The sequence below is a fragment of the Lissotriton vulgaris genome, chromosome 10 (assembly GCF_964263255.1).
Source record: "Lissotriton vulgaris chromosome 10, aLisVul1.2, whole genome shotgun sequence".
NCBI classification, from domain to species: domain Eukaryota; kingdom Metazoa; phylum Chordata; class Amphibia; order Caudata; family Salamandridae; genus Lissotriton; species Lissotriton vulgaris.
In genome coordinates, this window is record NC_141698.1 from 107,534,314 (window position 1) to 107,549,149 (window position 14,836).

Genomic DNA, 14,836 nt, shown 5'->3' on the forward strand with positions numbered 1-14,836 from the left:
ATATCACTGAGGTATGTCGAAAGTCTACCTGCGCCTATTATAATTGATAAACAATGCACTATTTAGTGTCCATAGTTCTGTTTGTGCAGATTTGTCCCTGCAACAGTAGTAGTATGGATTGTCCTCCTATCCAAACCAAAAGTAAAGTAGTATCTTATTCTTTCTTGGTGGTCATTCACCTTTTTATTGTTGGTAATTGTCAAAGCATAAACATTTAGAAGACTTGAAAAGACATTATGGACAATCCCAGAGGACTGCACTCAGTGCATAGAGCTATTGCTGACTAGCATGGGAGTTTCGTTTAACACCTTTTGCCAAATGTGCAATCTTAGTTAGCTACACAGACAGACTAATAAGAATAATCTAGTAATACCACAGGGAGTCATAGTAGAGGCAGGATAAGAATTTAGATACAGTCTACAAGAAGATCAAAGACGATTTAGAAAAAATCGAATGAGGAACGCTAGGAAAAAATAGGTACTCTATATTAAAATTAAAACTTACCGGGGTCAGCAAAGGAGCCCTCGCCTGACCGATCCTGGCCTTGAACAGCAGCAGCAGCCGATAACCCCTCCTCCTCTGTCCTCTTGCCCCTGGGGGGAGCTGATGTACAACATGAAAGAAAGAAAGATCCGAAAACATGGATGATTGTTGTCAACCAAATCAAACATTTCAAAAGAACAATAACAAAATATTTTGGCGAAATAGCAAATAGGCAACTATTCCACGGGATATATTGACCTATCTCATGTGGTCTACTACGATATTAGTAGACCGTCGACTTGGAAAGTTATTTAACTCACTAAACAAACTACTAAAAAGGTTCGCCTAGGACTGGCAGGCAGCAGTCCGCAGCACGTGAAGTGACAGACAAACTCCATCGTGATTGCAGATCAGCGACAACACTAAAAAGTTTCCTACTACATTAACCAGTTAATAAAATACTCAAACTATCAATTCACCACCACTATTTCTTCTTATTGCCAGGTGTACAAAGGAAGGACTGGACTTGAGTCTGTAGGGGCAGATTTACAAGCCCCTTGCGGCTCTTTTGCTCCATTGTTGCGTGACTTTTGTGACGCAGCGGCAGAACAAAAGAGGCGCCATGGTGCGGCGTATTAACAACGTGACGCATATGGGAGATGCATCATGTTCTAAAGCCCTGAGCCATCAGGGTGCGTTCCGGGGCAAGGGAGGGCGTTCCTGCGCAGGAACGCATCCTAAAAGTGGCTGAGGGAAATCTACAAGATTTCAATCAGTCACTTTTAGGACAATGATGCGTGACTCAAACCCTGCGCCTGCTTGAAGCAGACGTACGGCTTGATGCAGCATTGGGGAGATAGGGCACCCCAGAGCATTTCTGGAGCTGCGCCATCATTGCGACGCAACTCCAGCAATGCGCCGCCTTTACGGCACAGATGCGTAACGCTTCGGTGACGTTTTGGTCCCATGGTGCGCCGCATTTAAAATACGGCGCACCATGGGTGGTGGTGGCGTAGCGCACAATTACTGGTGCATCCCTGCTACTTTGCAGGGATGCGCCGGTAATTGCAAATCTACCCCTTAGTGTCTAGCATTACGCAGTTCTTTAAACTACACTCAAACATAATTTCTCAGGCCAATAAAATGAACACAAAATCGAAAACAATAAGCATAGTAGCAACGCTACTGAGAAGGGGAGCAGTGCACCTGAAATGCACAGAAGATTTTGAAATATAATTTACCTACAATGTAATCGGCAGCATTATTGCTCTTGGTAAAAAACAAACATTTGCAATATAATAACACACAGAGCAGGAGAAAACAGAGTAGTGATGAAATAGCTACTACTACTCACCAAGCCCGGGGATCTCGATGCCGAGTAGGTCGAGCAAGTGGCGTTCCCGGTCCAGGAGATCCGTCCAATGGTGGGTGGCCTGGTTGTAGGTGCGCCGGACCCGAGAGTGTTGATACATGGCCCGGCACACCTTCTCCCACCGCTTCCGGCGCTCCCGGAGCCCGTAGCCGCTAGCGATCTTGTCGCCTCCCATGATGGTCCTGGGGAGGCGGTGCTGGACATAAAACACTAGGGCGGCCAACTCGTCCGCGCTAAAGATCTCCCGGGCTGTGACTTGCTCCCCCCTCAAACACCCGCACGGGAGCTGGGCACGGGGTGCGGGACCCTTCCCCTTCCCAGGCTGCTTCCCGGCTCCCTTTACCATGGTCTGGGCAGAAAGGAAGGTAAATAATAAATAAGAAATAGAATAGGGAAGAAGAAAAGAAAAGAGTTTTAAAAAGTTTTTAATTAACCAAAAGTAGCAGAAAACGCACAAATATAGAGCTAGAATATTAGAGGGATAGATAATAAGTAAAATAGATCAAAAAAAACTTCAAACAAGCAAAGGATGGCAGAGATTGACAGAGGATACAGAAAGCATGCCCAGAACCATAGCAATGAATGAAAAACAAGATGGCCGCGCCCGTTCACGACCGCGGGGGTAAGTTTGCACGAGATTTCCCCCGCGATCACAAGCAAACTTGTACTAGCGAGCCGCACACTTTGCGAGATTACACATACACTGAAATACGTCACGCAAACAAGATGGCCGCGCCCATGTTCGCCCGCTAGGGTAACTTCGCCTCGTTGCGCTACCAGCGGCTTGCGAAAACGCAAAAAACCACACGAACTAACATGCCGCAAAAAAACAAATCGCATATTCGCACGAATTCGCGGCTTCCGAATTCGATCTCGTGCAAATTCGCACCCCGCAAATCCTGCGAAATTGCAGAAAAACGATTTTTGCAAAACTGAAAGCACTCCGCAGGTGCAAAAGTTCAAGCTCATCATTAGTAACCATTCCCTGTAGTGCTTCCTGAGGGCCCCCTTCAGAGTTCAGTTGCCTACTTGCAACTATTCTATGACCCTACTCTGACCCTCACAGCAGGCTCCGAGAATAGCTGCAAGTAGGCCACAAAGATCCTGTGAAAAAAAATTGAACTGCAACAGAAAGCAATTACAGATAAGGAAGCAGGTGCCAGACTGGAAGTTCAAATTCAGTGACACATTAATCAACCCCAAATTAATTCATGTCAGTTGAAGCAGGGCAGGTTCCCCCCATAATCTACAGTGATGAACCAGAGGGTGGCAGTGATGTACCAGAGGTTGGCATGGGTTAACCAGTGGGTGGCAGTCGTGAAACAGAGGGTGCTGTGATGAACCAGACGTAGAAACCACATAGTCGCGAACTGGTTCTAAACCCTTGCGAACTGGGAGAAACAATTGCGAACACAAAAAAAGGAAAAAATTCGCGAGAGTTTGTGGATTGCGAATTCGTGAGTACGCAAATTTGTGAACCGCAAATTCGCAAAATTCGCCCATACTTAGTATTCACCTTTCACCAAAGCAATTGAGTCATGTGGCGATCTCTCTATACGACGATATTATGTCTATGAATGGCAACATTCTATTTCACACTAGTTAATAAGGATACTGTTGCCCTATCTATGCACACGGTTGCAAGGCGATAGAAAAAGAAGAACTCAAAACCTTTCGGGACTTGTACCTGATAGATACCGCCTGTCACCTGCTAGATGAAGGTTCCACTTTCTCTGCAGATATTAGGTATAGATTCTTGACTAGAGAGAAAGAGGTGGAAACAGAGGAAGTGGTTCAAAATAAAGTTGTACTATGGTTAGGAAAGATAGAAGAACACGCAAGAGTCGTGCGCCTGCATACCTGATAAAATGTATCTTAGGCAGCAACTTTCTATTCGTTGTATTCACAACGATCTCAACAGATTTGTTAGGGTCTTCGAACACCAGTAAATATCGCAAGTTGATTCCTGCAAGGGACATACCAAACAATATAAGTACCTGCAACGCTTTGCTAATTACGAGCGGAGGCACAATAACTAATGGGAGGTAATACCTTAAAATGCAAAGCTGTATCTTCTGCAAGAACGGTTAATAAAAATACGTGATTGTTCTTAACGAACGCAAGGTTGTCGTTTGAGGCCTCCTCGAATCAATCAGGCTACAAACAAGGGAAAAAAAAAATCAAAAACGCTCATTAAACAAGCTGGTGGGAGCGTATATAGCGAAAATACTTGCTTTCAAATGTTAACCTAAATGGCATATAATAGCCATTATTAGTTCCCGAAAGTCGAAACCCTCATATGAGGGAGCCGTCAGGGAGGCCGCTTACCTTCTAAATGAGGGGCAGGAGCAGGATAATTCTCAAAATGCAGCAGAGTCACGGCGTCTCCGTCCGTAAGGAAAACGATAATCAAAATTACCGTGTCAGAGGGCGGTTTAAATAACCCGCCATTAACAAGAGAACCGCCTATGCCCGATTTGTTAATAAAAATAGAAGCGGGACTATTAACATTACTGCTCTAAAGTTCCTCTAGCAGTAGAAACGGGACTATTCCCATTGTTACCCTAAACATAGAAGAAGTACTAACCGAAAGGTTCTTAGAGTGCATTCTCCAGCATTTTTGATTGGGAGAGCGCACGATCGAAACGAAATGCTTCAAATACTCCCATAATTAAAATCAATCATGAATCATGGGGCACCTTATGTTCCCAAGGGGAAAATTACCGCCCGATCAAAGCTTGGTGTGTATATTAAAGGGATGGTTCTAATAATTCTTTGCAATTAATCCCCGCAATTTCCGACAGGGTACAAAGGTATGCTACATAATGTATATTCACCAGGCTGTAAATCGATAAACGGCCATTAATTCCATAACTGTACAAATAAACAACATTTATCACGATCAGATGATGTTGTAAGTGTAAATACCAACACTTCCTCATAATGTTGGCAAATCACACGTTAATAGAGCGAACAAGGTATATTTAAAGAACACATATTGGCAATACAGATACAGACGGGTACCCGACAAATCTTATTCAGAGGAGGGAATAAAAGTTCTATATATTTCATTAGCGAGAGACGATGCCTCAATCACTCGTCACACGCACTTTTAATTGTGCTTAATGCGCATGACAATGGTATGGTCAGCAGCCCCACCCTATAGACACGCACGCGCTCAGACGCAGAGACATCTGCGCGCTGCACACCATAAAGAGCTTCAGAGGCCCGCCTGGGCCCCGGCAGACATCCATGCGCACCATTTAATTAGTTAAGAGGCCGGGGTGCGCCGGGCGCACCATTTAATTCATGAAGCTTTCTGGTTGAAGGAGGCCCCTGTCTGGAGCACGACCCCCCTCTTCCCCCGCAACGCGGCCTGGGAGCTTGCGCGCACCATTTAAGTGACGAGGCCTTGCACACCATTGCCGTGCGCACCATTTCATTCCTGAACGAAGAGGATTGCTATTTTGCTAATACTTGCTCCGCACCGAGTGAGGGGGCCTGAGGGGGACCCTGGAGCACGGGCACCCGCGAAACGCGGGGGCTGCGGGGGCCTGTGTAACCCACCTGGGACTTTCAGATCCTCTGAGGATCCATGTCCATGGATATTCAAATAATTGTTTTTTTAATGTCTCCAAAACTACTGAACGGTGTTACGCCAAATAACAAAAAGGGTTCTTTCTAGACCAAGAACTACCTTTCTGCCAAATTTGGTGCCATTCGGTCCAGTGGTTCAGGCCATAGTCGTGTCCAAAAATCTCTATGGAAATTAACATTAAAAAAAAAACCTTTTTTTACCCCCCTTTTTTCCCCGCCCTTGCTTGACAGATCACTTTGAACCTTTCCATGCACAACAAGAATCCCTGGCACACTTTTTGGGAAAAATGTTGTGAAGATTCATCAAACTGGGCCATGGCTTCGTCATGATGCCCCGTAAGAAGGTCTTGGGTCTGTGTAAATTGATTCTACCCATTATGTCAATAAGCCTTTCAGTCACTACACTCTAAAAAGACATTATCACTGGACTAGCACAGATAATGTGTTGTACATACCTTTAATCTCTCAATAAAGAATTACGACACAAAAAAAATAATTTGCAGTATCATCAACACACCTGGGACATATACCCTACGTGCATGCCGGTAGATTTAACCACTTCGAGTGAAGAGACGCCATTAAACTCTTAATTTGAACAAGATCGGTTTATCATTATATATCGGTTCGACTTTTTGGAACTTTCATTACTGTGGTAATACATAGGAGCACACACGTGCGTCACTAAGTTTAGGACAAGTAGAAAAGGATGTAAACTCAGGCTTTAAGTTGCATCTATAAATTGGATACTCCTGGATGTTTTTTTTAAATTCCCCTGAAGAAGTGACCCTGTGATCCCGAAATGCATTGGGCGTGCAAAAGAATTGGGAATTTCTTTAACACATTGGAATTTGAGGCATTGATACATGCCACTTAAATGACAGGAGTTATCTATGTACTAGTTTTGTGAAATAACACTGTTCGTTATTAAATGTAAACAGATATAATTACAACAGTTAGTTAACAGAGTGAACACCATTAGTTTGTTCAAATGGAAAAACTGCAGTGATAAATTCATCTGTACTGCACGCTGTTTGAACAACCGGTGTTGTCTGGTTTGTTGGGATAACAAAGTAACATATTTTTTGACCGAGCACGATCCAGCATAGCACACAATATTATGATTATTTGAAGGTTGGCGTAAACTGTTTAATTTTTAAACGAACGGGAGTGCTCTGTACAACATTTAGAAGTAAAACATATACCCTACACACCAGAAAACATTCAGCAAAGTAGTCTGGTGCTGGTAACGAAATTGTGAGAGTTTAAATTACACTTTCCAGATACCCGGGCAAGCGTGCTTCTTCGCCTGCCCCCAGTCATTATCAGAAAGTCCAGAGTCTACATAATGTGCCTACCTCACTCTGACAATATACATTGTAGCATCTTCGTAAAGCAACTTTCAACTGGATCACTTCTTTTCTCCCACGCCGTATTGCCAAAAGCGCCTGCTAGATCTTTTGTGCTGGCGTTACAGCATTTTTGCAATATTATTTCACAGTTCACACTTGAATATATGTGTCTAGGAAATAAATCACTGGCCGGTCAACGTAATTTGGGTTGCAAAACAGCTGGATCACCAGTACAGCATTTCCGGGCCACCAGTGTAAATAAGTTAAATGTGTCTTATGCATCCAAACCATTTTATGATTCAGCTGCGGTTTAGATTTCTATGGTGTAGATGCCGAGGCTGATAACTCCAACATAGTATGAGGCTGCATTACGCCCCACTTCCAGTGGCACTGCTGTGTTGCGCTTGTTTAGCGCCATTCATACTTTTTACAATTGTACTCCTTGTACTCCAGATTTATATTAAACCGCTCATTTTGCTCTGTTACATCCACACGCAGGAATATGTGCAATTTCCATAGTTTCCCCTGTTTCAGTGTGTCCTCTGGGCCTCTTGCAAAAACACGAACTCAAGCAACTTCATCCACAGCAGTATTTATTAAAACACCCAATGCATTTCAGGCTGTGAAAGCCTTTCTTCAGGGTTAACTGCCACAATGGTTAATCGCGCAATAAACAGACCACGCAGTGTCAGCGTAAAAGGCCATTTTATTAGACCAGAACTGCGAATCTGTACATAACAATAACATCAACAATAACAGTAACAGCAAACCCCCACTCACACTTCCCCCTTCATTCGTTTCATTCACTCCGCTTCATCACCAAGCCCTAGAGGCTCCAAACACCTTTCTTCTTGCCCGTCAATCACCGTCATCCAGCCCCCAGGCGTTGCGTCAATCCATTCACGCTTCTATCCGTCCTATGCAAACTCCCCCCCCAAGGGATGGGTGTGCCCGCTCTTGACCCCCTTGTCCCTTCAAATCCTGCCTACAGCAGCTCTGGCCTAAACTGGCAACGCTATGGACCGACCCAACAGAACCACCTCCAGTTGCCGGGTGGGTGGGTGGCCTTTTGATCTCCCTCCCGATGGTGCCAGGCACAGAAAGAGGAAGTTCCCTTCCTCCCCGCGCTTAAATACCCACCCCCTAACTCCTCCCCTTCCCCTACCTGGCCTATCCCCTGCGCGAAAGACCCCGGGGGAAAACTAGTCTGCGACTCTGCTTCCCCCGGGGCCCGGCATCGCGCAATAAACAGACCACGCAGTGTCAGCGTAAAAGGCCATTTTATTAGACCAGAACTGCGAATCTGTACATAACAATAACATCAACAATAACAGTAACAGCAAACCCCCACTCACACTTCCCCCCTCATTCGTTTCATTCACTCCGCTTCATCACCAAGCCCTAGAGGCTCCAAACACCTTTCTTCTTGCCCGTCAATCACCGCCATCCAGCCCCCAGTCGTTGCGTCATTCCATTCACGCTTCTATCCGTCCTATGCAAACTCCCCCCCCAAGGGATGGGTGTGCCCGCTCTTGACCCCATTGTCCCTTCGAATCCTGCCAACCAGTGAACCCCCTGTAGGGCGGTTCACTGCCCCACCCCCTCACAGGGCCGCCCATCCGACACCAACACCCATTCACTCCCGGCGACACCAGATAGCCTCGTTCCACAACTTGCTCACCACATCCCGCATCTCCATCATGTAGTACGCATTGCCCAGCTGAGACAAGCGCACTCCGTCCTCCCTAAAAACTAACGGTTCCTCCAGTCGAATCCCAGGATGTGCAATGACCTTAATGTCCCTGTCCGCACAGTAGAGTCTCATCGCCCTATTAAGTTTCCTCCGGGCCTTCTCAATGGCCCCATGTTTCACAGCCCCTCTCCACACTTTTCTGGGGACCAGCTCCGTCCAGGCAATGCAGGCCCCCGCCAGCCTCGATTTCAAAACCTCCAAGTCCCCTTTGCATGAGTTGTAACAATGCCAATCCAGACAGTTGCACCAGGTCATTTTCCCCCAAGTGAATGATCAGCAAATCCGGGCATCCCCTCTGTGGGACCATCTTCGCGAGCCAGGGCAGTAGTGCCCCCCATCGCATACCACTCTTTCCCCACCATTTCACCTCGTGCAATTGTCCCTTCAGTCCCAGGTTACGGCCGTAAACCTGCTGGTCCGCATATTTGGAAGCCCAATGCACGAAGGAGTGCCCAACGATCCAAGTCACTGTCCTACCGCCCGGTCCACCCACGCAACCTACGAAGAAAAAGATGTTAGAACAGGCAACAAACAGTGTAACAACCAACAACCACCTGCCTGGGACCAATCTACTTCCTCACATACCTCTCACAACAGCGCGACTTCCAACGCCCAATCCTCTTAATCCTCTCCCAGGACCAACCCAGCCGGGCCGCCGCAGTCGCAGCCCCAATGCGAAAAGAGTGAGTGCCGAAACCAGCCCCATCCATGCCCAAACGCCTCAAAGCCATACGCAACACCGCCAACAGCTGGCCAGCCATCACCCTCCCACCAGACGCATGGCAAAAAATCTCACCACAGCGCACCCCACCCGTCCCCAGGAAAGACCGCCACTCCAAAACTGGGCAAACCGCCCCGCCAGACTCATTCAACCATACCCACTTGCCTCTGCCCATTTAATCCGTTTTCGAGCAACTCAGCCAAATCCTCAATCGCCCCGCATCCACACGTACCTCCTCAAACAACCTACCCGCCCCCGTCTCGTACCCAACAGCTCAGACACCCGGAAAGCCCCAAAAAACATCCACACCATGCACAAACGAAAAAGGCCCACCTCAACCGGGTCATAACAGCATTCCGGCAACACCCCAACCAGCCGAACCAACAAGTCAAACGTCACCGCCTCTCGCAGCCGACCCCCCCAGCCCCCCTTTCCCGACCCCAACCCCGCAACATGCGAGCCAAAACCACATCCTTGGTCGGGTCAAAACCCAAGAACAAAACACAGTAAAAAGATATCCCTGCTAACTTCCCAGAGATCGTAGCCGCAGTCAACCCCCGGTCCATGCAATCCAACACGTAACCCCGCAGACCTTTCACCACAGTCGACTCCCTGCTCACGACACCATCCACCGTCCAGCCCATGAAAGCACTAAATTCAGACCATGCCAGACGATAAGTCCTCCTCGTGGTCGGAGCCAGCGAACCCTCCACCAGACCAATCATCCTCACTCCCCCAAGGCCCAGATGCCGGCCGGCAGCTCGGTCTTCCAGGCATCTGCTCCCGGTGCCAGGTGTCGAAACCGCTGCCACTGCGAACGAGACAAAGCATCCGCAATGTCATTATTCGCCCCAGGGACATGCTTAGCCCGAAACACCACATTCAGCTGCAGGCACGCCAACATGAACCTACGCAACAGCCGTAGCACTCGCAGGTCCCTCACCCTCTGATGATTCACCAGCTCCACCACCGTCATATTGTCGACGTGGAAGAGCACGGCCCTATTCCGAAAGTCCTCCCCCCACACCACCAGTGCCACCAGCAAAGGGAAGAACTCCAAAAAGGCAATGCTCCTGCCTTGCTTGATCCAGGAGGCCGGCCAGCTCTCCGCACACCACCTGCCATCCCAGAAAACACCAAAGCCCGCTGACCCAGCCGCGTCAGAGTAAATTTGGCATTGCCAGACCGCCCTTTCCTCGTCAAAGTCCAAGGACACCCCATTGAAATCCTGCAAGAAGGTGATCCATGTCCTCAAGTCCGTCCTCACCCCCAAGGAAATCCTCACTCTGTGATGCGGAAGCACTGCCCCCGACATGGCCATGCCGAGCCGCCTGCAGAACGTCCGCCCTGCCCGCACCACCCTGCACGCAAAGTTAAGGAAACCCAGAAGCTTCTGCACCGCCCGCAAAGGGATCCGCCATTCCCCCACAGCCCACTCCAGACATGCAAGAATCTCCCTCACCTTAGTCGCAGGCAGGCGCGCCAACCATTGTACCGAGTCCAGTTCAATCCCCAGGAATGTGAGGCAACAGCTGGGACCAGCCGTCTTCTCGGGCGCCAAAGGCACCCCAAACTGCAAGGCCAAAGCCTGGAACCGCGACAGGGCCCTGCCGCAATCCCCGGACTCCGACCTCCCCAGGAAGAGGAAATCGTCCAAGTAGTGGGTGACTTCACGGCACCCACTGACCCGCACCATGACCCACTGCAGAAAAGTGCTGAAAAGCTCAAACAGAGCACAGGAGATGGCACACCCCATGGGCAAAACTTTGTCCACGTAGATGGCCCCCCCAAACTGCATACCCAAAAGTGAAAAATCCGCCGGGTGAATAGGCAGGAGACGGAAAGCAGACTTGATGTCACACTTCGCCAACTCCGCACCCGGCCCACAAATCCTCACCAGGCGGACCGCATCGTCCACCGACGCATACAGCACTCTCGAGTCTTCTTCTGCAATAAAGTCATTCACCGATTGACCCTCCGGCCACGACAAATGGTGAATCATTCTGAACTCCCCTTCCTCCTTCTTCGGCACCACCCCCAACGGGGAAATGATCAGGTCCGGCAATGGCCAGTCATTAAACGGGCCAGCCACTCTCCCTTCCGCCACTTCCTTCTCCAACTTTGCAGACACCACCCCTGGCAATTCTTTTGCAGATCTCAAGTTCTCAGCCCAACGACGCTCCCTGGGACCCTGGTAGCCCACCCTAAAGCCCTCAGGGAACCCCCAGAAGAGCTGCGCCGCGGCTTCGCGATCAGGATAGCACGCGAGCCACGGGGCCATCGCCTCCACCCTAACCGGAGTAGGCGCCCTTCGGTCCAGGCGGCCCCGCCCCCTCGCGTTCCTCCATTGCTCAGAGGGGGTGGTGAGCGTGAGGCACTGCGTAAGGGCGTGCTTGCCGCCACACTTCGAGCACTCGTGTTTGAACTTACAGGGGTACCTGGAGCAGTACCCCGATTGTAGCTCCAGCATGCCCCCGTGGAATAACCCCCCTGCTTGGACTGCTGACCTGAAACAATGGTGCTGGGCACTGTTCCACCCCCCGCCCCGCCTTGGGCGGGACGCGGCGGAAAAGACCGATACAACACCGGCAAACCACTGGCAGTATGGGTGGACGCTGTCGAGTGCGAAGACGCCATCCACTGCATCCAAAGCTCCTGGTCTACCTCTCCCCAGCTCTTCTCCGGATCCGCGCTAACCCTGGCCCGAAACTCCTCGTCGTAGCTTAACCAAGCAAACCCCCCAAACTGCATCTGGGCCTTGCGAATGATGTCCATGTACTTAAACAGCGCAATCGCCCGGTCCAGATACTTCTGGCAATAAACACTGGCATATATCAGGAAAGCCGACGTCCAATTCTCCAGAGTCACCGGCACTCTAGGCCTCCTCGTCAGCTCCCACTCCTCCTCCTTAGAGCCCTCCTTGGCCTGAACCTCCCGATGAAGTAACTTAAAAACGTCCACAAACTCATGTTTCCAGATTTTTTCCTTGAGTTTCTCCGACAAATGTGACCCAAGAGGCATCACCAGCCCCATATACGGCAGCTTCTTAGGCACCTTCACCCCCTTTTCCTCCTTGCCATATCCTTTGTCCGTCTGCACCCCCAAAGTGACCGACTTACCATCCACCTTCTTACCATCCGCAGGTGGACCGCCCGATGGCTTCTCCCCCTCCCGCACAGAACCGTCCCCCACACCCACCGACCGGCAGGTCCGTTTCCGGCCTCCCCCCCCCCCCCCATGGAGCGTCATCCCAAGCTGCCCACCAGGCGCCCTCACCTGTGAGTGTCGGCGTCCGCTCCCGGGGCCTTCCTCTGGACTCCGTCCCCCGGACCGCCATCGATCCGGCCTTCTTCTTCGTCACAGTCTCGACCTGCAACACACCAAGGTCGTTGTCTCCCGCTGCGCCGCCTATGCCTTCCAGGTCATCCCGCACCTCCCCTTCTTCCAGCTCCTCACTCTCAGCACTGTAATCCAACTCAAGCACCGGTTCCAGATCCACACCCGCGCTGTCCACCTCCTTCACCGCACGCTTCACACCCTTCTGCACACTCCCTCGTCCACGCATTCCAGAAACGCCACGTGCCGAAGTCGCCCGATCCCTCGGTGGAGGGACAGCCGCCGCGGACTGCCCTACTGCTTCCGGCCTGCGTCTTGGAGCCGTCTTGCGCCCCGCCAGGCCCCCCGGGCTCTGCTGACAACCGCCGGCTTGGATACCCTCCCAACCCTCAGGTCGCTCGAACCTGAGCGGGCCCCGGCACCATCGGGCCTCAAAGCCGTCCCGGCCGTCCTTACTCCAGCCACACCCCCCGAGGGAGGGATGGCCTGCACTGCCTTCTTCGCCCTGGCCCTCCTAGCCTCTTCTTCCTGCCTCTCCGCCTCCCGTTCTTCCTCAGAGGTCGGGGTGGGAGGGCCCTCAATCTCATGGCCCCACACCGCACCCACCCTGGCACGGGTCGCCTCGGCCCACCTGACCTCCTGAATCTGCTCCAAGATCCGCTCCCCCCGGGCCCTGTCCTCCCAGGAAACCGAACCCCAGATCTGAGGGGGAGGGGGCAGGCAGTAGCCAAAGAAATCACCCCCCGGGGGGAAGAAACCCACCTGCTGGAAACCCTGAACACAACCAGGCCCGCCAATGGGGACCAGAGCGGGGGTCCCGCTCCGGCCCGCCAAATCCCCGGACGCCACCGGCCACACAACGGCCGGGGTGCCCGCCCTGGAACCCCTGGACAAGTCAATGGGGGCCTCCTCCTCCAGCTCCCCTGCCTCCCGCAAGGCATCCCCAGGCCCATTCCCCTGAACAGCATCACTCGCAAGGTGCCCGACGGGCCCATGGGCCCCACTCCCACCCAGAGGCCCCACCTGGACCAGAGCAGGCCCAACAGGGTCACCCGCCTGCCCCTCCCCCTGCAAGGCGCCGACCGGCACCAGCAGAGGCCCTTGGGGCGGAAGCGCGGTGGGCGCGGCCCTCACGGCCGCCCCCGAGGCCCCAGGCAAAAACTCAAGCGGAGGGAATGCCCGCGCGGAAAGGCTCCTGCGCTTCCCGCCCCTCGCCGGATCTTTGGGAACACCGCCCCCCCTCCTGCCCTCAAACCTCCCCGCAGGGTCCTGCTCGTCTTCCTGGCAGGCAAACACCGCCGCCTTAACCCCGGCCGAGGCAGCACGCGGGCCCCTGGTGGCCCCCACCCAGGCCTGATCCAAGACCCCCGGCTGAATAAGGTCTTCCCGGCCGGCCCTCGCAAGCAACAGCAAGGCCTCACGGACCTGCTCCGCAGACACACCAGACATCTTACCAAAAACTGCCCACAAAGAGAAACGAGAAAAACCCAGCTGCCGTGAAACAGCTCCGAACGAAATCCAACCAAAACTAGCACTAGGCCTCACAGAAACTAGTCCTAACTATCTCCTTTTGATCTCCCTCCCGATGGTGCCAGGCACAGAAAGAGGAAGTTCCCTTCCTCCCCCGCGCTTAAATACCCACCCCCTAACTCCTCCCCTTCCCTTACCTGGCCTATCCCCTGCGCGAAAGACCCCGGGGGAAGACTAGTCTGCGACTCTGCTTCCCCCGGGGCCCGGCAAACAGTCTGTCCTCATCTTGCAACACAGCGTAATTCCAAATAGAAATAGTAGATGCCGAGGCGTCATTTTAGAACAAGCTGATGATATCTGAACCTTCAGGGTTGAAAGAGGACAGATCAAGAGCAAATGACCACATATTTAATGAAGACACTACGACACCAAATGCTGCTGTTTTAAAGATTGTCCTCGTAGAGAACCTTGCGATTATACTAAAACTCTCTTTTCTATTTATTTCACAGAGACAGTCCCAGAACATCCAAATCTTCTGCCTCGTTGAAGCATGATTCCAGTGACAGTCCTATTGCCTTTCATCTCATGGGACCATCCTCCAGCCAGCAGGTCAGTATTTGGAACTGTATTATGGTATAACAATCATATTTGATAAGATTAGTTTTTTAGGTTTCGACCTGGCGAGGGGCAAAGCCCCTCCCAGATCGAAAACTATTGTCTACAGTAGGGATGTCGGCCCCGCCTCTGCCTCTCAT

The 14,836-nt window shown here is 51.2% G+C and overlaps 1 protein-coding gene across 2 annotated transcripts in view; it reads left to right on the forward strand.

The window, feature by feature from the left end:
* Positions 1–14,836, forward strand: part of LOC147684768 (kinesin-like protein KIF19) — a 1,367,439-nt gene that overhangs the window by 1,008,070 nt on the left and 344,533 nt on the right. For both annotated transcript variants that reach the window (XM_086940625.1, XM_086940626.1), the window contains exon 17: positions 14,591–14,690. In XM_086940625.1, coding sequence (XP_086796751.1) covers positions 14,591–14,690 — 100 coding nt within the window. The remainder of the gene's footprint in view (positions 1–14,590; positions 14,691–14,836) is intronic.